The sequence below is a fragment of the Panthera tigris genome, chromosome A2, assembly GCF_018350195.1.
Source record: "Panthera tigris isolate Pti1 chromosome A2, P.tigris_Pti1_mat1.1, whole genome shotgun sequence".
In the NCBI taxonomy this organism is placed as follows: domain Eukaryota; kingdom Metazoa; phylum Chordata; class Mammalia; order Carnivora; family Felidae; genus Panthera; species Panthera tigris.
The window spans coordinates 12,334,774-12,357,846 of record NC_056661.1 but is presented as its reverse complement, the minus strand read 5'-3'; the positions used below and the strand labels follow the sequence as shown (position 1 = coordinate 12,357,846).

The 23,073-nt window shown below is 51.6% G+C and overlaps 2 protein-coding genes across 8 annotated transcripts in view; one reads left to right on the top strand and one right to left on the bottom strand.

Moving 5' to 3' along the window:
- The window catches only part of LOC102960554 (calcium homeostasis endoplasmic reticulum protein), an 18,927-nt gene extending 16,597 nt beyond the window's left edge, over nucleotides 1–2,330 (top strand). For all 3 annotated transcript variants that reach the window (XM_042978486.1, XM_042978487.1, XM_042978485.1), the window contains exons 16-17: nucleotides 460–554; nucleotides 824–2,330. In XM_042978486.1, the coding sequence (XP_042834420.1) occupies nucleotides 460–554; nucleotides 824–1,017 (289 nt within the window). In that variant the 3' untranslated portion in view covers nucleotides 1,018–2,330. The remainder of the gene's footprint in view (nucleotides 1–459; nucleotides 555–823) is intronic.
- Nucleotides 1,687–23,046, bottom strand: CA2H19orf44 (chromosome A2 C19orf44 homolog). Of its 5 annotated transcripts, none has more exons than XM_042978490.1 (12): nucleotides 22,898–23,024; nucleotides 21,325–21,521; nucleotides 21,148–21,227; nucleotides 19,200–19,296; nucleotides 16,976–17,738; nucleotides 14,577–14,889; nucleotides 9,250–9,323; nucleotides 7,900–8,314; nucleotides 6,455–6,550; nucleotides 4,450–4,616; nucleotides 2,840–2,920; nucleotides 1,687–1,772 (listed from the first exon to the last, which is right to left on the bottom strand). In XM_042978490.1, exons 5-12 carry the CDS (start codon nucleotides 17,735–17,737, stop codon nucleotides 1,716–1,718), a joined length of 1,965 nt encoding a protein of 654 aa, XP_042834424.1. In that variant the 5' UTR covers nucleotide 17,738; nucleotides 19,200–19,296; nucleotides 21,148–21,227; nucleotides 21,325–21,521; nucleotides 22,898–23,024; the 3' UTR covers nucleotides 1,687–1,715. The 5 variants fall into 5 exon arrangements, with proteins under 5 accessions (XP_042834424.1, XP_042834423.1, XP_042834422.1 ...); XM_042978489.1 differs by lacking the exon at nucleotides 1,687–1,772 and adding an exon at nucleotides 2,272–2,685 and having other exon boundaries at nucleotides 22,898–23,027; XM_042978488.1 differs by lacking the exon at nucleotides 1,687–1,772 and adding an exon at nucleotides 2,272–2,688 and having other exon boundaries at nucleotides 22,898–23,025.
- Nucleotides 23,047–23,073: the final 27 nt, after the last annotated feature.

Genomic DNA, 23,073 nt, shown 5'->3' with positions numbered 1-23,073 from the left:
AGTGGCCGCTGGTAGCGCTGGAACCCTCTGATGCTTTGCTGTGAATGTTGAAACCTGTCGCTAGAAGACGTGCTCCCGGTGGCCCGTGCCGAGGTGGCACCTCGGGGACCCCGAGTTCTAGCGCGGTGACAGTGGCACCGCCTCGCCCCACACCACGCTCTTGCCTTTTTTGTGGTAACGCTGTAAAGCCTGAGGCGGCGCCTGGGCTGCGTCTGACCCTTCTGGGGGTTCCGTGTGACCTGCCCTCACCGCTCGCCGTGGGGCAGGGGCCATCTTAGGGAGCTCCCCTACCTGGCTGGCGAAGATGACGAAGAAGAATGATAGAGACCCAGGATGTGTGTGTGTGTCCTCCTAACTGGTGAACCTTCACGTACGCCACACGCTGTAATGTTCTAAGAGTTTTCATTCCAATAAATGTATCCGCTCGTTTTTAAAAAACGTAACCTGTCTTAATTTTAGTTCCTCGGCTGGTCTGGGTTCTAATTCAGCACCTCCTATTCCTGATTCAAGGCTCGGGGAAGAAAACAAAGGACATCAGATGCTGGTGAAAATGGGTAAGGTTCCTGGGAAGAACCACCACCCGCTCTGGGCCTTTGGGGCTGGGGAGCCAGAGAAGGTTCCGGCTCTCTGCCAGAACTTCTACAGAGGGCGAGCCTGCGGTTTTTGCTGGCCATTCTTTCTTACCTCATCAGTTACACGCTTGCCGACCACACACGTGCACATCATTCAGCTCTGCACACGGAGTCCTGTTTCACTTCACACATAAATGTGCCAAATTTCGGCTTTCGTGGGTTATAACCGCCCTCCCCCCTTTCTTCTTAAGGCTGGAGTGGATCTGGTGGCCTCGGCGTGAAAGAGCAAGGGATCCAGGACCCCATCAAGGGGGGGGACGTCCGGGACAAGTGGGACCAGTACAAGGGTGTGGGCGTGGCCCTGGACGACCCCTACGAGAACTACCGCAGGAACAAGAGCTACTCCTTCATCGCCCGCATGAAGGCCAGGGACGAGTGCAAGTAGGCGCTCTGCGGGCGGGAGCCACGCCTCGGCCACCGCGTTGGCCACCGGGACCTTCCTGGCTTACTGGCAGTGACAGATGGTAGGGACAGCTCAGTTCTCACACAGCCTCCATCTCTGGGGAGCGGCAGAAGAGAAGGAAGGCCACAGCCTGCCTAGTGACGAGCGCCATGCTCGATAGCTTGGAAGGCCCCGGGCCCCGCCTGCAAACCGCTCTAACGTAGAAGCACGACCCCGCCAGGAGATGCCCGGGCCCGCGCGGCCAGAGCCTGCTTCCCTTGACGGCGAAGTGAGAAACACGAGACCCTCCACCCCTGGATGAGAATCCCTGACATCTTAAGGCACGGCTGTTTCGCACCTCTCCCCTCGGGCAGATCTGAGCTTCTGCTTAAACCAGTAGGAGTGTGTGGAGGAGAGGCCCTGGGCGAGTGGCCCGGCAGCCTGGGAGCGGGTGTGGGGCCAGCCGGCCCTGCCCGCCTGTGCCCCGCCTGTGCCCCGCCGACGTGCGGTGGATGGGGAAGCTCAGGCCAGGCGCTGGTTCCAAACAGAAAAACAGACCCTTTTTGATTTGCAAAGTTACACAGGGTTCTTCTCGTTTTTACTCCAGGTCTTTAGTTTTGGAGAAGGGAATGTTGCTCTAAGAGGATCCCAGTGAGAATTTGAAACCCGATTCCTCTGAGACATGCTGGCCCTTAGTTCATTTATTTTAGTTGTTTGCGTTGAAATTTTTTCCCCCAAACGTCAGCCGTTTGCTGTACCTGCAGAAACGGAGGTTCTGAGGACACGGACCTGAGGCACCTTCAGGTCCCATAATGACACCCTCGGAGAGTCTGTACCCTTAGCGTCTCGGCCTGTGTTTCCCACTTAGAGGAACCCAACACCAGCGCTTGCGTGGACCTTCCGTTCCAGGGTGTGGAGAGAGACCCCTGGCTGTGCCTCCCGCTCCTCATTTCCCCTTGCTGCCCCCCCCCCCCCCACAGCCACCACCATCGAGGGAGGTGAGGCCAGGAGGGAGTGGGGTCTGCTGGGCGACGCTGGGGACGGCGTGGGACAGGCCACGCTTGGCGTCTGTGGGCAGCTCGTGCGGTGCCGTTTATTTGTACAGAAACGTTTTTGAAAAATTCTTTTCAATAAGATGCAAAGTCCTCTCCAACTTTTCAACCTGATGTGATAAAATATTTGATTTTGTTCTAGGTTTCCTGTAGCTGTGAATTGTTCAAACGTGTCTGATTCAGGATAAAACGTAAACACGTGCTGTTAACAATTTCTTGTGGATTTTACTGTTTTGCCTTCAAATAAAAACTTTTTTTAAAGACCTTTTTCTCTGCGTGTTCAAGTTAGAAGTGTGCTCCAGCCGAGTCGGGAGCAGGCGTGCCTGGAACGCGGAGACTGCGTCCGAGTCGTGCGGTCAGGTCAGGAGCTGCCCTGGCGCCTCATGTGGGTGTGCCCGGCGTGGACACCTGGCCTGGGCTCCTGCTTAGCAGACGGGGCTGCGGCCCCTCCCGTCTATGTCCGCTCACTGGGCGGCCAGCACCCGGCCGGCACAGCCGCTCCGCGGGGCTCCCGACAGGCTGGCATCCTCCGTCCGGCCGTGAGCGGTGACCGCTCCACCCGTGGGGCCACTGCCACCGGCCCGCGCGTCCCCTCGGGGGCCGGGCGAGTTCCACTACTCTGCTAAAGAAGGCTGGAGCTGGGATTCCACTCGGGTGAGTCCTCGGCACCGCCTGCCCCCCGCCACTGTCCCCTGGAAACCAACGTGTGTCGCAGCCTCGCAGCCGGTGTTCTGGACCCGCTTGTCCGTTCAAACCCACGAATCCCGCCTCACCTCCGGTCCCCAGAGCTCCTCCTCCACCTCCTCCAGGGCATCCTCCATGGACAGCGGGGCAGGCCTGTGGTGCCTGATGTACTGTGGGGCAGAGGACAGGGGGCCGTCACCACCGCCACCTCAGTCCGCTGAGGCTTTGGGTGCTGGAGGCAGCCTGTCCCCAGTGGCTCCCGGGCAGGTGGGCAGAAAAAGACCATGACGCAAAGCCACGTGACAATGCTGTGGAAAGAAGAGGAGAGACAAACCCAGACAGGCTCTGGCCAAGGCACCTGCGAGGGATGCGCCCTGACTGGGTCTGAGAGGGAAGCATGACCACGGCTGGGGGTGGGGGGAGCTGGCGAGTGGGGCTACTGGGGGAGCCCTCAGGGCACACGGGGCGGGCAGAAGGGCCCAGAGCAGGCCGTGAGGAGCCACGGGGGGCTATAGGCAGGTGACATGGTCAGATCACTTCAGCTGTATCCCACCAATCGATGTTGTATGACCAACTGAAGTCAAAGAACCCCGCAGGGGTGTGATCATCAGAGTCCAGGATGCGGGAAACCGTCAAAGAAACAACCTGTTTACTTGAACAAATGAACTGCAAGGAAACATCAAAGAGATGGGGCAGGGGAAACCGGTAAGCAGGGGTTCTCAAAGTGGGTCCCCTGTGGGCACAAGGGGGAACACCCGCTCCCAGGCCCACCTCTGCTGCCAGCGGAACCCTGGTGGCCCTCGGGGTCTGATGCCGCTCCGAGCCAAGAACCATCGCCCTAGGCCCTAATCGGGAGGCTAAAAAGACCCCAAACAATGATGTACAGGCTTTGGATTCTGAAGAAACAAATAGCAACAAAATGTTCAACTTGCATGAGCCAAGTGGGAATCTACCCCTGGATATCCACCAATACTAAGAAAATAAGAAAAGTTCATTTGGTTTGGGTGTTATAATGATACTGTGACCATCTTGTTCAAAGTCCTTAGTTTTAAGAACTACAAAGCAAAATATTTGTGGATAAAAGGATAGAAATGACCGTGCAGGAGTTCATGTGGTGTGATGACATCTCTATAAACATTATCGTATCTAATACCTAGTATGCTATATATCTTATAACATACAGTATGAAACATACATAATATTGTATATTTCATACATAATGTTCCTATTTTACACAGGGAAAATCTAAAGAATATCGAATTCTCTCTGAAATTGTGGAGGGCTTTATAAATTACCTACCTCTGTAACAAAATTTTTACAAAATGAGAAGAAAATTTTTACAATCGAACAAAACTTAAATTTAGGGGGGAGCGAGAGGTGAGTGTGACAGTCTTCGCACTTCGGCCCACAGGGCTGGGCAGAGCTTGGGGACGGGTCTGCAGAGGGACAGGAGCCCCCAGCGAGGAGGTCCCCTTTGCTCCAAGGTCACACGCCGCCTAGCCAGCCGCAGCCCGCGCCAGGCTGCCTCTCGCTGCCCCCGTCCCATACTGCTCTCGCCAAGGACGAGGACAGCTCCTTTCCCTAGGACTGTAGGTGACTGGGCCCACGGTGTCCCCGCTGCCCAGGCTGAGCCCTGTCCCCCTTCGCGTGCAAAGGCCCCTGCCCTCTCTCCCAGGAAGGGGGTGTGTGCTGCGGTCACCTGTTTGGTTTCCTCCAGGGTGTGGTAGTGGAAGGAGTCTCGGTCCAGGGACTGCAGGAGGGACATGTGCAGGTGCCGGCTGGCCTCCACGAACTGCTGCGTCAGGCTCAGCTGCTGCTTCAGCATGTCGTTGAGCGCCAACGCGGCCGGGCTGTAAGCTGTCAGGGCTGTACCAGCTCCGTGTCACTCCGCCCACCTGCCCGCCTGTCTCCCCAAGGGTGAGGCTCTGGGCCACCCCCCCCCCACCCCCCGCCCTCACCCCGCCCTCAGCAGCGTCCCCGCAGGGCCAAGGGGGGCTGCCTTCTGGAAGTGCTGCCACCAGAAACACTGCTGTCTGCGGGCTTGTGTGGGACCCTCAGGAGCTGCACGTGGGATGCTCGGCTCCCAGGCAGAAACGGAAGCCTCAACTAAACGTCCCACCCGCGGGAAGAAGTCTAGGAAACCCCAAGTTCTGCAACCGCACGATGTGAATCCTGATCGCACCACTGAGCTGGACACTGAAAAACGGGTAAGAGGAGGGGCGCCTGGGGGGCTCAGTCGGCTAAGCGTCGTGGCCCTTGGTTTTGGCTCAGGTCATGATCTTGCGGTTCGTGAGTTCCAGCCCCACGTCGGGCTCCGTACTGACAGTGCGGAGCCTGCGTGGGATTCTCTCTCTCCCTCTGCCTCCCCCAACTTGTGCCGTCTCTGTCTCGAATAAACTCTTAAAGAAATGGGTAAGAGGGTAAATCCTGTTATGTATCTTTAAACATAAAACTAAAATACTTAAAATTAAAAATACAATTAAAGGGGCTCCTGGGTGGCTCAGTCGATTAAGCGTCTGACTCTTGGTCTCAGCTCAGGTCGCGATCTCATGGTGCGTAGGATTGAGCTGACAGCACAGAGCCTGCTTGGGATTCTCTCCCTGCCCCTTCCCTGCGTGCGCTGTCTCTCTCTCTCTCTCTCTCTCTCTCTCAAGAATAAATAAGTAAACTTTGAAAAGTACAATTAAAAATAAAAATAAAAGTTTTAATTAAATTCAAAATATGTTGAAAAATGGAAGCTGTGTAACTGTTAGAAATGATCATTGTCAGACTACAAGAGAACAGAAAAATCTCTGAGGTAATAGCAAGCTAAATGGAAGAGTTTTTTGAAAGGATACAAACATTTCGATTGTTACAACCTGTGCATTTTAACGTCTTCGTCTTTAAAAAAATTGAAAATGGCAGGGGCGCCCAGGCTCAAGTCGGCTAAGCAGTCGACTTCGGCTCAGGTCACGATCTCACGGTCCGTGAGTTCGAGCCCCGCGTCGGGCTCTGGGCTGACGGCTCGGAGCCTGGAGCCTGCTTCGGCTTCTGTGTCTCCCTCTCTCTCTGCCCCTCCCCGCTCATACTCTGTCTCTCTCAAAACCAAATAAACGTTAAAAAAATTGTTTTGTTTTTAATTGAAAAGGGAAAAAAAACCCCAAAAACCCAAGTCCTAGATGGACCTTTGTTTGTGCCCCGTGAGCCACCAGTGGCCCCGTGGGGACCTGACGCGGCCTGGGCTCCCTCGGCAGCTGCTGGGAGGGCCTTCCCCCTGCCCCAGGCTGGACCGGGCCTCCCTAGGACCCCACAACTCCCCCAGACTCTGAAAGGAGTCCAGGCCTGTGGCCGCCACGCTGGCTCACACTCAGGACCTGCCGAGCGTCTTCAGGGGAAAAAGCACCATGTATTCTGGACGCGAAGCCTCAGAGGGGAGCGCGCAAAATAAAAGCAGTGCGGCGGGGGTGGGGGGCCTAGAGGTGTGTTACTCCCAACATTCCTGTCTTATCCGACACGGGTGTCCTTTGGCAACACGGACCAAAGGTTCTCAGACACCCAGTCTGTCGTCAGGGGTCCCAGGAACCGGGGCAGTTGCCTGTGACCACGTCACCAACAGACTCCCCAAACCCAGCACTGAAGCGGGGCAGCAGCCCTCCCGGCGGGGGCAGCCCTGCAGCTAAGATGCGTCCGCTTCACCGCAAGGACCCGCTGAGCGGTACTGTTACCTTCTATGGAGTCCGCGCTGACGACGTGGCTGGCAAGGGGCACGGGGTCCACGTAGGCACCTCCCAGAGCCGGTCCGACGGCCGCCACACCGGGCCCTGTCCCAGAGACAGAGGGGGAGGGGCCGGTGGGCAGGATTCAGAGCGACTTTCATCAACGGATGAAATAAGCTACACGAGTCTGTGCTTTCCTCTCCCGAACAGGACAGCCGCCTTCTTGCTTTGTTAACCTCCTTTACGATTTCCCCGAACCTGCCTCCGTCTTCCTGGAGGCGTCTCCTGGTACAAGTCTGCTGAGCGGGCTCAAGCCATCACCGCAGTCCGTGACATCATGCCCTCCCCTCCTTCTCCCCTCCATCCTTGGGGCCACACGAAGGCTTCGGAATGTTCCCGGGACTCTGATAAGCTGGCTGATTTAGACTGCTGTTTTCCTCTTTCGACATCAGGCCTAGTCGAGGAAAACGGCACCAGCTGGGTTTTACCAAAGGGCTCTTCAAGTCGCAAAATAATAGAGACAGAAACGCGCACATTTGTCAACAACAGGCTACGTTGTCAGGCAGCGGGAGGACGTGGAGAGGAGCACAGAGGCTTCTACGTCAGAACTGGGCCTCCACTACCCTCGAAGGCCTTCTAGTGATCTGACTTGGCACGTCTGACTGGCTTTCCTCCCCGAGAAATGAGAAAATGGTCATGACCTACCCCAGCGTGCAGCCCAGGCTGAGACACGGCTAAGCCCCCCTGAATCAAAATGAATACAGCAGGTGAGAGTGTTACGCCCTCGTGCAGTCCAGGAATAACCCTGGCTACGCTGTGGGCAGCCACCTAGGCGAGAAAAGAGAGCGGGGGGACGTTTAAAAGCAAGGGACCTTTCCACCCAGAAGGGCCAAGACTGAAACTGGAGACAAGACAGACGCCTGGAAACTCACACCGGCCATGAAGAGCAATGTCCCCCGCACCACAGAAGAGAATCCACCACAACACACCGCACCGGGACCCCCAAGCCACCTGAGGACTCGCCGTCCCAGGTGGTGGTCCCACGCTCAGTGCCGTCCCCAGGCTCGCCCTGGGCACCGCCAACATTTGGGGCTGGGTCATCTCCTGGCGGGGCCAGCCTGGGCAGGACGTTGGGCAGCATCCCTGGCCTCCACCCAGTCATGACAGCCCGAACTGGCTCCAACCTCGCTGAGGTCCCCCGGGGGCAGGCTCACCACAGCTGAGGACCACCGCCTTAGTCCCTGATTCTGAAACCTTTCCGGAGGTTTTAGAGCTCGGGAGGCAGTGGGAGACACCCAGGGCGGCTGCCCCTCATCGTTGCAAGAGGGAACGGGGCACCGAGGCCCCCCAGCTGGTTAATAATGACAGACCCTGAAGCCTTCGTCATGCTTCCAAGGATGCCCGCGGCACGCGCCCTGGGAGCCGGCGCCTCCCCCCGGGGCCCGCACACTTACCCTCCACCCACTGGTAGGTGAAGGCGGGCTCGAGGGTCTGCACAGCCGTCTCCTTCACGATGACTCTTGTAACGTCCCCGACTTGCTTTTTCCAAGGCTTGAGCGTTGGCAGGGGAAGGTCTGTCTTCAGGCTTGCAGAGAATTCTGACAGAGTGTCCAGCGTCCTTTCAGGAGACTCGGAACGGGCCCTTGACTCGGATGCTGTCGAATTTGGGGATTTTTCAAAATCTTCTGAGTAAGCCGAGCTCACTGTGCTGGCCGTGGGCTCCTGAGACGTTGGCCTCGGGCTGGAAGCATCCTCAGGCCCGGCAGAGGAAGCCGATGGCTCGCTCAGGCACTCTGAGACCTCGCTTCCAGTGGGAGGGCCCCCTGCCTGGGGACTTTGGCTGGATGCCTTTTCCCGCTGGCCTTCTTTCTAAAGGGAGGGTGACAGAGGTCACGGGAAAGTGGTTTCAAACGATCAACACGCTCAAAGTACCACCGCATTAGAACGGAGTGCAGGGTACCCAGGGGGCCCAGCAGGGAAGGGTCCACGCTGGTCCTTCAGGGGTTTTGAGCAGGCCCAGTACCGTAAGCAATATTCTTGAGATGCTTTGGGGCTGCTGTATTTTAACACTAATGGTGTGAGCATGTGTAGGGGGCACGTGGTTGAAATCCGTTACAATGTCATTATTATGTATTATTAAAACAGTGCCTGCAGGTTCCATAGTGAGGAGGTTACTAATATGGCAAGAACCACAATGGGGCACTATGATGAGTACAGGTCAGCGCAGTGTTCTTACGGGGCAGTTTAAGTGGGACCCGCTTTTTTTCTTTTTTCTTTAAGTTTATTTACTACTTATTTTGAGAGAGAGGGACAGCATGAGTGGGGGAGGGGCAGAGAGGGAGAGAGAACCCACACCGTCAGCGCAGAGCCCCCACATGAGGCTCAGACTCACGAACTGTGAGATCGCGACCTGAGCCAAGGTCAAGAGTCGCACGCTCCGCCGACCGAGCCAGCCAGGCACCCCTAAGTGGGACCTGCTTTAATCACCTGCCACATTAACTAGCTTTATTCTGCTTTCACCTACATCAGGATCTCTCACCCGGGGCACTCCTGAGACCTGAAGCCTAAACACTCTTTGCAGTGGGGACTGTCCTGTGCATTGCAGGACACTGAGCGGCATCCCTGGCCGCCACCCACCAGACGCCGGCAGCAATCTCCACCCCAGTCACGATAATCAAAACTGTCTCCAGACCTGCCAAGGGTCCCCCGGGGGTTAGGCCAAGACCCACGGGCCTAAAGGAAGCACAATGCTACCAAGCGTCTCCACGTAACCTACCGTGAAAAATTAAGTTGGCTGTACTCACTTTCCGTTCCAAGTCTGAGTTCTCACGGACAGCTGGAGCCAGATCATCGAGGGATAAAAGATTGATTCGAAAATCTGTAATTAAAAATGCAACATGACATTCACTCATTTACATACCACACGGTATTTACCATTATGTCATAGGCACTGGGCTAAGTGCTAAGAATAGAAACACAGAAGCGTGCAGTCTCGGTCCTTAATAAGCCAGCGCAGGGATCTACACGTGTTTTCTCTAACTAGCAAATGGTTTCCACTTTGCACCCTAGACTGTACCACAGTTAACTCAGCTCTGTCGTTATGGTGCAAAAACCACCACAGACCACGTGTAAACAAATGGATGGGGCTGGGTTCCAATAAAGCTTCATTTCGGGGCACGTGGGTGGCTCAGTCGGTTAAGCGTCCAATTCTGGATTGTGGCTCAGGTCACGATCTCACGGTTCGTGAGTTCAAGCCCCTGCATCGGGCTTGCTGCTGTCGGTGTAGAGCCCCCTTTGGATCCTCTGTACCCCTTTCTCTTTGCCCCTCCCCCCCAAAAATAAACATTTTAAGTGTTTTTAATGTTTATTTTTGAGACAGAAAGAGACAGAGCATGAGCAGGAGAGGGCCAGAGAGAGAGGGAGACACAGAATCCGAAGCAGCTCCAGGCTCCGAGCCGTCAGCACAGAGCCCGATGCGGGGCTCGAACTCACAGACCACGAGATCATGACCCGAGCCAAAGACAGACACTTAACCGGCTGAGCCACTCAGGCGCCCCAACAAATAAACATTAAGAAAAAAGCCTCTTTAGTTATAAAAACAGACACTGAGCCAGATGAGTAGATGACAGCAACACAGTAAAGAATGTGTGGTGCCCAGTGTGTGCAAGGTAGGGGGTGTGGGGTGTAGGGACAACTCAAGCAGACATAAAACTAGACCCGAAGTGTCGTAAGTTCCCACTTAAAGCAAGTTAAGGGCACAGGAGCCCAAGGAGAACCAGCATTCGGCATGCCAGCTGGCCAGTCGCCAGTGCCTGAGACTTGGGAATCTAGAATCCTCTGTGGAGTTCTGGTGTTCCAAACAGACCTCTGGGAACCCAACAGATGAGCCCACTCCTCTAGGTGGGTGGGCAGTGGACATCGGCCAAAGTTGGCAGCAACTTCTATTGCACAGTTCAGTTCAGGCCCTGAAACACGGGCAGGGGGCGGGGTGAGAGAGAGAGAGAGAGAGAGAGAGAGAGTAAGTTGGAAGGAACAGGCAAGAGTAGGGTCCTCTGGGCAGCAGGCACAGGGCTGGAAGCGAGAGAGAGAGAGAGAGAGAAGACAGAGGGAGGTCCACACCACCTGCCCCCCGCACCTGCCCATCCTAAGCCCTAGAGTGAATCCCCCCGTCACCCCACTCCTGGGGGCTCACGTGTCCTCCGAGCTCTCTGCTTCTGTCACTGCCATTCACGTGGCAGGCAGGTCCAGAGACACATCCCTGGACAAAGCGTCTGAACTAAAAGGCATCCGGCTGGCCCAGAGCAAAGGCATAGGGGTGATTCTGAACTTGAGCACTTGGGAACAGCGTTGGCACTGGCCGAGGAACATTACCGTCATGTAGGCCAACCCTAGCACGCACGCACCTCCTGTAGCAGAGGGCCAGCTGAGGGGCTTCACAGCCACTTCTGTGGCTCTGCCCCCACTTCACGGATGAGAAAACTGAGGCACAAAGCGCCCGAGACTGCACAACTGGTAAGAGGCAGGGCCAGGACGCCCACCCAGCTACGTCAGACTCAGAATGTGCTCACCACTGCCAGCTGCCTCCCTCCCTCGAAGCTACATCTGGACAAGGGAGGGCAGGGGCTGGCCACCAGGAGAGGCCCCTCCAGGCCAGCAGTGAGGACAGAAGGGCTGCCGGGACCGGCAGTGTGGACAAACAGCAGAAACCTGGGCCTGTCACCTGCCCCACCAGCCTATACCCGTCTTCCCATCCACATGATGAGGGAGGTGACATGGGGCCAGGGGAGCAGGGACACCCACTTACTAAACTCTCGGGCCCAAGGATCAGAGCCACCGAGGGAGCTCAAAGGGGTATCTCACGTTGGCAGCCAAGAACCCATCCCCCTGCGTTCTCCGACCCTAACAAGGGCACCGGAAGGAACCACCCTTCATGGCAATACTTCCCCTCAAACCCCACCCCGATAGAGCTTCTACTGCTGACCTCCCGGGGCATGAACACCCACGTTAGTCTGTGATGGGATTCAGGACACGCTACCCCAAAATACAGCACCTTGGCCTACTGAATATCTCAGATGGGAGGGAACTTGAACATGGCACGTGCTGCAAGAATCCTCTGCCCTTCTCCCTTGACCTGCTGCAAGGGTCTCATGTGAGAAGTGCACCCCCCGCCGCCACCCAGAGGAAAGGAGCATCCCGTTTCCAAGACAGAGGGACCCCGAGAGGAATCACAGCAGGCCTCGCCAAGTCTGGCCCCGTTTACCACCCTTAGCTCGTTTCCTTTTGTCTGATCACGTTTTTCCAGTACCTTCCACTCCTCATCGAGCCTAGAGTAAAAACGCTCACACACTTAACTGTTTTTTTTTTTTTTTTCCCAGGTCTGGTTTCCTTAGGAAGGCTCTGTGTCCCATAAAACTTACGTTGAATATTTAACATCTATTTAATAACTGTATGCTTTTCTCTCAATCTGTCTTTTGTTGCAGAGCTCCCACCAGGAACGTAGAAGGGTAGCAGGAAAAAGCTCTTTTTTCATCCCCTACCAGAGTCACGAGCTACGGGTCACCCAGTGCACAGGGGGCAGGGCTTGTGTTGGCCTGTTTGCCATCGTCTTCTTGCTAACACCACCCTTGCCACGTGCCAGTGCCCAGCACGCCCTCAAGACACAGTTTAGGGGCGCCTGGGTGGCTCCGTCAGTCGTGCGTCCGACTTCGGCTCAGGTCATGATCTCACAGTTCGTGGGTTCGAGCCCCGCGTCGGGCTCTGTGCTGACAGCTCAGAGCCTGGAACCTGCTTCAGATCCTGGGTCTCCCTCTCTCTCTGCCCCTCCCTGGCTCATGCTCTGTCTGTCTCTCAAAAATAAACATTAAAAATAAATAAATAAATAAATAAAGACATTTTAATTTGGGTCTCACAATGAAGCACCCCAGAGGGAAGACATTAAGTGTTGGGTATACATCTTTTCTCTTTCTCCTTTCTTTCTTAAATATGTGTAATATTGGGATAAAAATAATATTGAATAATTTGAAATAAGAGAAGTGTCTAATTGTGACTGGTTAGAGATTTACTCCCTTTTCTGAATATAAAAAGGAAAGGAGGTAAATTCCTCTTTCACCAAAAGAAAAATCGCGTTGCCTTTTTGTCGTATGTGGCTCTAGGATTTTGTTTTCAGGTTATTGCTCTGTAATTGGTCAGGGTTACTGAATGAAAACACTAAAGACAGAACATAGCACAAAAACAGACACTCAGATCAATGGAACAGAATAGAGAACCCAGAAATGGACCCACAAACGTATGGCCAACTAATCTTTGACAAAGCAGGAAAGAATATCCAATGGAAAAAAGACAGTCTCTTCAGCAAGTGGTGCTGGGAAAACTGGACAGCCACAGGCAGAAAAATGAACCTGGATCACTTTCTTACATGATACACAAAAATAAACTCACAATGGATGAAAAACCTAAACATAAGACAGGAAACCATCAAAATCTTTGAGAAGAAAGCAGGCAAAAACCTCTTTGACCTTGGCCACAGCAACTTCTTACTCATCACGTCTCCAGAAGCAAGGGAAACAAAAACAAACATGAACTATTGGGACCTCATCAAAAGAAAAAGCTTCTGCGAAGGAAACCATCAGCAAAACTAAAAACCGACGGAATGGGAGAAGATATTTGCAAACGACATATCAGATAAAGGGTTAGTATCCAAAATCTATAAAGAACTTATCAAACTCAACACCCAAAATACAACCCGGTGAAGAAATGGGCAAAAGACATGAATAGACACTTCTTCAAAGAAGACATCCAGATGGCTAACAGACACATGAAAAAATGCTCAAAATCACTCATCATCAGGGAAATACAAATCAAAACCACAATGAGATACCACCTCACACCAGTCAGAGTGGCTAAAATAAAAACTCAGGCAACAACAGATGTTGGCAAGGATGCACAGAAAGAGGATCTCTTTTGCACTGTTGGTGGGAATGCAAGTTGGTGCAGCCACTCTGGAAAACAGTATGGAGGTTCCTCAAAAAACTAAAAATAGAACTACCCTACGACCCAGCAATTGCACTACTAGGTATTTATCCAAGGGATACAGGTGTGCTGTTTCAAAGGGGCACATGCACCCCCATGTTTATAGCAGCACTATCGACAATAGCCAAAGTATGGAAAGAGCCCACATGTCCATTGATGGATGAATGGATAAAGAAGATGTATACATATATATATGGCCAGAGTTCATTCTTTTTGATTGCTGAGTAATACTCCATTGTATATATGTGTGTGTGTGTGTGTATGTGTGTGTGTGTACATATACATATATATATGTGTGTGTATATATATACACACACACACACACACACACACACACACACACACATGTATGGAGGGACCAAGTCTCTCTCTCTCTCACACACACACACACACACACACACATATATATACACGTGTATATATATGTGTGTGTGTGTGTGTCTGTGTGTATACATACATATATATATACACTCCATTGTATGTGTGTGTGTATGTGTGCATATGTTTATATATATATGTATATATATATATATATGCACACATATGCACACATACAATGGAGCATTACTCAGCAATCAAAAAGAATGAAATCTTGCCATTCGCAACTATGTGGATGGACTAGAGAGTATTATGCTAAGCGAAATTAGAGAAAAACAAATATCATATGACTTCACTCATATAAGGACTTTAAGACACAAAACAGATGAATATAAGGGAAGGGAAGCAAAAATAATATAAAAACAGAGAGAGGGACAAAACTAAGAGACTCTTAAATATGGAGAACAAACAGGGTTACTGGGGGGGGGGTGGGAGGGGGGATGGGCTAAATGGGTAAGAGGCATTAAGGAATCTACTCCTGGAATCACTGTTGTACCATATGCTAACTAACTTGGATGTAAATTAAAAAAAAAAAAAAAAAAAAAAGGAGCAAAAATCTGACTTGGCTCCTCCACCAGGAAAGGTGGTCAGGAAGTAGAGGGGGTGGCATGACCAATGCATTCCCCACGGCAATACCCAGTGACCCCCCCCCCTCCCAGGGACCCTCTAGGTGGTCTTGCCCTTCCTGCCTAGGGTGACAGGTGGGCACAGGGCCATGGGTTACCATTCAGGCTGTCATCGGCAGCTTCTGAGGGCGACTGATCGTGAGGCTCAGGCTCACTCCTTCCGGGGGAGAGCTTGCCATGTGGCGTCATGGAGGCTGATTTTGAAAAGGTCCCAGTGATGGACAGTGATGCTGTGCAGGCGGCTGTGTCCCCTGAAGCGTGAGTCTGTGGGGAGCGAGCTTTTGAGCGCGTGCTGCGAAGGGTCCCGTCTGCTGACTGTGAGGCTGGCAGACATGATGTCCGAAATGGCTTTGGGCCGGGAGGTTCCTCACTGGGTAGTGAAAGGATTCTTGGTTGAGTTGGGATCTGATCCTACTTTGGCGGAAATAAATGAAATTAATTATCAAACAGGTGACAAGGAAGTCCTTATCACTGAATAATGCGGCCAGAGTAGGGCAGGCCAAGGATTGGCGATCAAAGAGTTCTCTCTCTCTGGGCCCCTTTCTTTCTCTCCCTTCATCTCTAGAAGTCCAGGTACAACATTTAGACGAGATAATATTGGGACTGCAGTGCAGAAACACTGCACAAATAATCAGAAATATCACATGGCTTTCAAACAAATTTGGTTAATTACACCGTTTCTAAATTAAGGCCCCTGAGCGCATGATCTAGGAAAGCCTGAGCCTGCAGCAGAATCAAAATAAATGGGCAGATTTTTCCCCCTTAAAATGCAGCCTTTCCATCACTTTATACCCACTAAGATGGCTCCAGTAACAAGTGCTAGCTCTAATAACCAGCGTTGGAGAGTGTGTGGAGAAACTGGAACCCTCGTGCACTGTGGCCGGGAACGCAAAACGGCGCAGCTGCTTTGGAAAAGTTTGGCACTGCTTCAGTAAGTCACACAGAGAATTACCACAGGACCCGGCAATTCCGCTGGTAGGGAGAGCCCCAAAAATTGAAAACAGGGACTCAAACAGATACGTGTACACAAATGCTCCTAACAGCACTATTCACAAATAGCCAAAGGGTGGAAAAGGCCCAAATGCCCATCAGTGGATGGTGGATACAGAAGATGTAGTATATTGACACGATGGAGTATTACTCGGCCATGAAAAGGAAGGAAACACTGACTCCTGTTACGATGTGGAGGAACCTCGAAAACATTATGCTCAGAAAAGCTGCCAGTCACATAGGACCATGTGCTGGATGATTCCGTGCATGTGAAATGTCCAGAACAGGCAAATTCACGGACACAGAAAGCTGATTAGTAATTTTCAGGTGCTGGAGGGAGGGGAAAACAAGGAATGATCATTTAACAGGTACAGGGTCTCCTCAGGGGTTGATGGAAACGTTCTGGAATTAGAGGTAGTACACTGGCACGACATCATGAATGGACTAAATGGCACTGAACCGTTTGTTTTAAAAATGTTAATTTGAGGGATGCCTGGATGGCTCAGTCGGCTAAGCATCCGACTCTTGATTTCAGCTCAGGTCTTGATCTCCCGGTTTGTGGGTTCGAGCCCTGAGCTGGGCTCTGTGCTGACAGTGTGGGAACCTGCTTGAGATCCTCTCTCTCCCTCTCTCTCCGTTGCTCGAGCTCTCTCTCTCTCTCTCAAAATAAATATATAAACTTTAAAAAATAAAAAAGGAACGAAAGTGAAAATGTGGATTTTAGATTATGTGAATTTCATCTCAATTTTGAAAAAACAGAAACGCAGCTGTCCCAAGTTTCCTGTGCGGCACCACGATCCGTCATACAAAGTGCAGGCCTGCGCTGCGCACACTTACTCCAGATATTGCAAAACTGCCTAATGTCCCAAACCCTGTCACCTCACGTCAGGCCCAAAACAGGCAGCCGTGATTGGCTGGAGCCCAACGGTTCCTTGTCAAATCCCTTCCTCAAGTAGCTTACGGGTGACAGCTGCTGTCAAACCTTTGTAAAGCGCTGTGACACACAGTGCAGACGCGAAGCTTGGTTAAGAATAAATACACGCAGGGGCACCCGGGTGGCTCAGTCGGTTAAGCTTCCAACTTCGGCTCAGGTCATGATCTCACGGTTCATGGGTTCGAGCCCCGCGATAGGCTCTGTGCTGACAGCTCAGAGCCTGGAGCCTGCTTTGGAGTCTGTGTCTCCCTCGCTCTCTGCCCCTCCCCCGCTCACATTCTGTCTCTCTCTCTCTCAAAAATAAACATTAAAACAACAAAGAATAAATACATGCAGGGGAGCCTGGGTGGCTCAGTCGGTTAAGCGTCTGACTTCGGCTCAGGTCACGGTCTCACAGTTCGTGAATTTGAGCCCCGTGTCGGGCTCTGGGCTGACAGCTCACAGCCTGGAGCCTGCTTCGGATTCTGTCTCTCGTCTCTGCCCCTCCCCAACTCATGTGTGCTCGCTCCCTCTCTCTCTCTCTCACAAATAAATAGTAAAAAAAAAAAAAAAAAAGAATACGTAAAAACTTACCGAGAATACTTTTGTTTGTTCTTTCTCACTGACTTTGGAGCTGATGAAACGCCGATTCGTGTATGTTTCTTTTTCTCTAGAAGATTCTATCAAGCCTCCTAGCAACTCTTTCATTTCCTCCTCATCGCTGTCTGGAGAATCTAGTTTTCTAGTGGGTTTTTTCTCTTTGGGTGTTTGAAAACTCCTCTCTTTTCCACAATGTGTTTCAGGGAACCCATTTTCAACGCGTGGTTCCCTCTTCTTTAGAAACCTACTGACCTTCCCACTCTGTGTGCCGCTCCCGGCCGTGGGAGTTTCATGGGCTTGTTTCTGGGTTTTCTCTGGGCCGTGTGAGGAAAGTCCGACTGTGCTCCTGGGAAGGGCTGTATCTGCGCTCCTCGGAAGACTGTCCTCGGGGGTCTTCAGGTCAGATTCCACATCAGACAAATCCGCCTGAGCTTTCCGATTCATGATCTTGGTTTCCAGCTGAGTCAGTTTTGTGAGCGCAGCGCTGGCCCTGAGCTTCGAGGCAGTGATCGGGGGTCTCCCCGAAGACAGTCTGAGCCCACCCTCCACAACAGCATTCTCTTTCGGGAGTGAGTATTTTACACCCATAGTTGGGTGTCCTTTGAGAAATCTGCTGCGGCCGGGTGCTATTTGGGTAAGACTTCTACCGATTTTCAAGTTTCTGATTTCTTCCATTTTTGAATCCTCTAAGGAAAGATCACTAAAATCACCAAAAATATTGCGCATGGGATGGCCGGTTCTTCTTCTGGAAGCCATTCTGCGGGGGGGGAGGGGGGGGGGGCGGGGGAGAAAGAAAACTTAGAGTAAGAATATCTACCTGGTGTTCATACCATGCATTCAAATCTCTCAAGGCCTCCCATTTTATTTATTTAAAGTTTATTTGTTTTTGAGAGAGACATACACAGCGAGCAGGGGAGGGGCAGAGAGAGAGAGGGAGAGAGAATCCCAGGCAAGCTCCACAAGGTCGGCGCGGAGCCCGATGTGGGGCTCGAACTCACAAAACTGTGAGATCATGACCTGAGCCGAAACCAAGAGTCAGTCGCTTAACTGACTGAGCCACCCAGGCGCCCCTCAGCACCTCCCATTTTAAAGATCAAACCTTTCTTTGCAGTCTGCCTGAAGCGCTCCCTTCAAGCCCCATGATGGCAATGAAAATGTCAACACCCAGTACCACTGGCTGAATTGCCGTTCAATGCCAGGTCTTTTTTGACATTTACTTAAATTCAAATTAGTTAACACGTAGCGTGGTATTGCTTTCAGCAGAATTTAGTAATTTATCGCTTACATATAACACCCCGTGCTCATCCGAACAAGCGACCTCCTTAATGCCCATCACCCATCTGGCCCATCCACCCACCCACCTCCCCTCCAGCAACCCTCAGTTTGTTCTCAGCGTTTAAGAGTCTCTTAGGGTTTGCCTGATGCCAAGCTCTTAAAGGAGACACGTTGCACGTCAGACAGAAGAGCCAGAGCCTCTCAGCCTCCAACAGTGAGCCCGGCGCTCTGCTCAGAGCTGTATTATCTGTTTTAATCCTCATGCAACCTTGAGGCAGCTAGTGTCACCTCCCCCCGCCAAATCCCGTTTTAAAGAGGAGGTGAAAGAAATAAAAGCACCTGAAGGTTAGGTCACCGGTTAAGGTCACCGGTCAAGGTCCCCTGGCTGGTGAGCAACAGAGCCAAATTCAAAGCTCAGGTCTGATTCCAAAGGCCCCCTTGTTCCCGACAGAGCTCCACTGCCTGGCCAGTGACACGACCACTACTCCAGGAGTCCTACTCCCCACTGGCTCCCCACATCAGCGCTCCTCTATCCAAGTATCCTCAGCTCTCTCACAAGGAACTGCTTAACATCAGCCTGTATTTAAGGACCCTCCCCTCCGCAGAAAATCTCACTTCACTTTAAGGGTAAAAACCACCTGGGGCGCCTGGGTGGCTCAGTCGGTTGAACGTCTGACTTCGGCTCAGGCCGTGGTCTTGCAGTTTGTGAGTTCGGGCCCCGCGTCAGGCTCTGTGCTAACAAACAGCTCAGAGCCTAGAGCCTCCTTCGGATTCTCTCTCTCTCTCTCTCTCTCTCTCTCTCCCCCTCCACTGCTCATGCTCTGCCTCTCTCTCTCAAAAATAAATAAATGTTAAAAAAAAATGTTTTAAAAATAAAGTTTAAGGGTAAAAACCACGGCCCTGGAAGGGTAGAGGGGCTACAGACGGACACAGCAGCACCCACCCAATGTTGATCACGTGTTGTGCGCACACACTGGTGAACAGCCTTCAGCGGGGCGGGGTCAGTGCTTTTATCATATTCTCAGTGTTCCTGCGTGCCCCTGAAAGAATAAAAATGACCCACCCCAAGATTTAAAAAGGTTTCAAAGAAGTTTAAAGTCTCAAAAAAAAAAAACATGGAAAAATATGGCATGGGTGGCTGTGCGTTTGCTGCAACCCCTTTAGTAAGGAACTCAGCAACAGCAACGAAAATGTGAAAAGCAGAGGCCCGGCACCCGGGCAATTGGAATTTGCCTCCGATTACACTCTCAAATGCACATTGATGTGTATGCGCGAGGAATGTCATGGCAGCATCGTCTGTACCCCTCAAGCGCTTGAACCCATCCGTAAAGAGCCGGGGAAATCCAGAAGACCACGTGCAGACAAGCGAGTGCTACGCAGCCGTGAAAAAGCAGTGAGGGAGATCTGTGTGCATAATGTCGTCTCCAGCGTAGTATGTGAGGCAGAAAAGACCAGGTGCACAACCACTGCTCGTTTCCATCCTGTTTGAGTGTTTTAACAAGGCCAAGTGTTATTTTGTTGTTTAAAAAGAATTCACTGTGGGGCGCCTGGGTGGCGCAGTCGGTTAAGCGTCCGACTTCAACCAGGTCACGATCTCGCGGTCAGTGAGTTCGAGCCCCGCGTCGGGCTCTGGGCTGATGGCTCGGAGCCTGGAGCCTGTTTCTGATTCTGTGTCTCCCTCTCTCTCTGCCCCTCCCCCGTTCATGCTCTGTCTCTCTCTGTCCCAAAAATAAATAAAAAACGTTGAAAAAAAAAAAATTTAAAAAGAATTCACTGTGAGACCTGAAGGAGCCTTTTGTCCCATCCCTGTCCACTTGGAAAACAATCTTACGAGGATTACCAGATTAAATACAGGACACCCCGGGATGTGAATTTAAGATAAAGACTAAATAATTTTTTTTAAGAGAGAGCGTGTAAGCAGGGTAGCGAAGCAAAGGGGGAGAGAGAGAATCTTTTTTTTTTTTTTTTAAGTTTATGTACTTATTTTGAGAGAGAAAGCAAGAGCACACACACGCCAGCAGGGGAGGAACAAAGAGAGGAGAGAGAGAGAATCCCAAGCAGGCTCTGCGCTGTCAGCACAGAGCTGGACACAGAGCTCGAACCCGCAAACTGTGAGATCATGACCTGAGCCGAAACCAAGAGTTGGACTCTTAACCAAGTAAGCCACCCTGACACCCGGGGTGAAAGAATCTTAAGCAGGCTCCATACTCAGCACGGAGCCGAATGCGGGGCTCGATCTCACAAGCCTGGGATCATGACCAAGAGTCGGACGATCAACTGACTGAGCCACCCAGGTGCCCCAATAATTGTTAAAATAGAAGTATGACCCACATATTTTTATGCTAAAAAGTAGTATGTTCCAAATAGTTTCATACTAAAAAATTATTGGTTGTTTATCTCAAATTCAAATTCAACTGGGTGTCCCATACTTTTATTTGTAAAATCTGGCAACCGTCTGTCTTATGCACCTTTCAAAGCTGAACTCAGGGGCACCGAGGTGGCTCAGTCCATTAAGTGTCTGATTCTTGATTTCAGCTCAGGTCACGATCTCACGGTTCGTGAGTTCCAGCCTGGCATTGGGCTCTGTGCTGACACCGTGGAGCCTGGTCGAGATTCTCTCTCTTCCCCCTCTCTCTGCCCCTTCCCTGCACTTGCTCTATGTCTGAAAATAAATAAACTTGTTAAAAAAAAAAAAAAAGCTGAACTCAAATGTTTTGTGAGAGGAAAAACATTGAACCCAGCCCTAAGATTCTGTCTGCAGAAGAGTGAATCGTTTTTCTTTGACTCTGTTTTTCTGCGTGGCGTACCTGCTTACTCATCCCCATCTGGGTACTTAGAGTGCCTGGCACAGGCCTGACCACAGGGGTCAGTGAAGGCAAAACCAACCACACCTGACAGAAACAGTGCAGGAGTCCTAGCCTGTGTGACGCTGGGCAAGTTACTTGACCACTCTGTGCTTCGGCTTGCTCATCTGTAAAACGATGACAATTATTCCCTTCATAAGATTCCTATGTTCATTGTAGGACATGGAATAAATGGTAAGATTTAGATAATAGTGTTTGGAATACCTGCATTAGCGGGCTTTTAGCAGGAAGGACGTGGTAAAGAGGAAGTAGAGACTGCTGGAACGTCAACAGCTACCTTGGTTGATATTTTTCTAACCGAGGCTCAGGAGGTGACTCAGCCCCCACCATTCTATGGGTCAGAGGGAAAGCCCGACCACCAGGCCAGGTTTAACAGCGTCTAGTTTTTCTGAAAAGTTTCCCTAGGTTTAAAAATAAATCAACAATGGTTACAACGGCAAGTTTTATGTTCTATCCATTTCATCACAACTAAAATCGATATATTTTTAAAACACAATTAAAAATAAACCTATGGGCAAAGGATATGAACAGATACCTCGCTGAAAAAAAAAGAAAACATACAAATGGCCAATAAGCACATGAAACCATGTTCAACATCACTAGTCATTAGGCAAATGCAAACCAAAACCACCAGATCCCAGTTCACAGCCACTAGAATGCCTACAATCAAAACCACAGATGGGGCGCCTGGGTGGCTCAGTCGGTTAAGTATCCAACTTCGGCTCAGATCATGATCTCACGGTTTGTGAGTTAAGCCTGAGTCTGGGCTCTGTGCTCACAGGGTGTAGCCTGGAGCCTGCTTCGGATTCTGTCTCCCTCCCTCTCTGCCCGTCCCCCACTCGCATTCTGTCTCTCTCTCAAAAATAAACATCAAAAAAATAAATTAAAAAACTAGAAACTGTAGATAATAACAAGTGTTGCTGAGGATGTGAAGAAATTGGTGCCCTCATACACGGTCATGGAGCATTACAATGGTACAGTCACCAATTTGGAAAACAGTCTGGCAGTTCCCCTGTAGCCAAAGGTGCTTGAAATGTATGCAAATGTTCATATTAATTATTATTCATAGTAGGCAAAAAGTGGAAACAACCCAAAAGTCCGTTAACTAGTGAATGGATAAGAACCGAGGTCCATCCATCCAATGAAATACTATTCAGCATTAAAAAAAAGAATATGGATACATACAACAACATGCATGCATACATCTCGGACACATCATGCTAAGGGAAAGTAACCACATACTGTATGACCCCATTCATAAGGATCATCCAGAAAACGCAACTTTATAGTCAGAAAGCGCATCAGTGGTTGCCTGGGGCTGGGAGGAGGAGCGAGGAGGGACTGCAAAGGGCCAGGAGTGATATCCTTGGGTAGACAGAAAAGTTCTAAAGCTGGATCTTGGTGACGCTTGCCCCACTTAGCAAACTTATTAAAGTAACAGAGTTGTGCACTTACAAGGGGTGGATTGTACGGTAGGTAAACGCATCCTCAATAAAGTTGTTAAAGATAAATAAACCTAACTTTGAACACACAGGCGCCTCTCACCCCATCGGGCTCTTCCCACCCCCCCCCCCAACTGCCCCCCGCTCCCCACCACCGGCCTGGAGCGACCCACCCCGGCCCACGATCCCAAATGGGCCCCGACGGGGAACCAGGCGTGAGGCCCCTACCCTCCCTCAGCCCGACAAGCCCAGCTCCAAAACGTTCCCCATTTCCCGCAACTCCTCTCCCAAATCCGGTCGCCAAGCCCGGCAGCAACCGGGCCAACCCCGCCAACCTCGTCCCACGATGTCCATCCGCAGAGGCCGTCGCTGCGCTCCCGGCTAGACACTCCGGCCGGATGGGACCGTTGCCCCCGGCAACTGCGCCAGGGCGGAAGAGACTACATATCCCAGCGCGCGCCGCGCCCCGAGGACCAATGGGGCCTCACGTCATAATCGCGGCGCGTCGGGA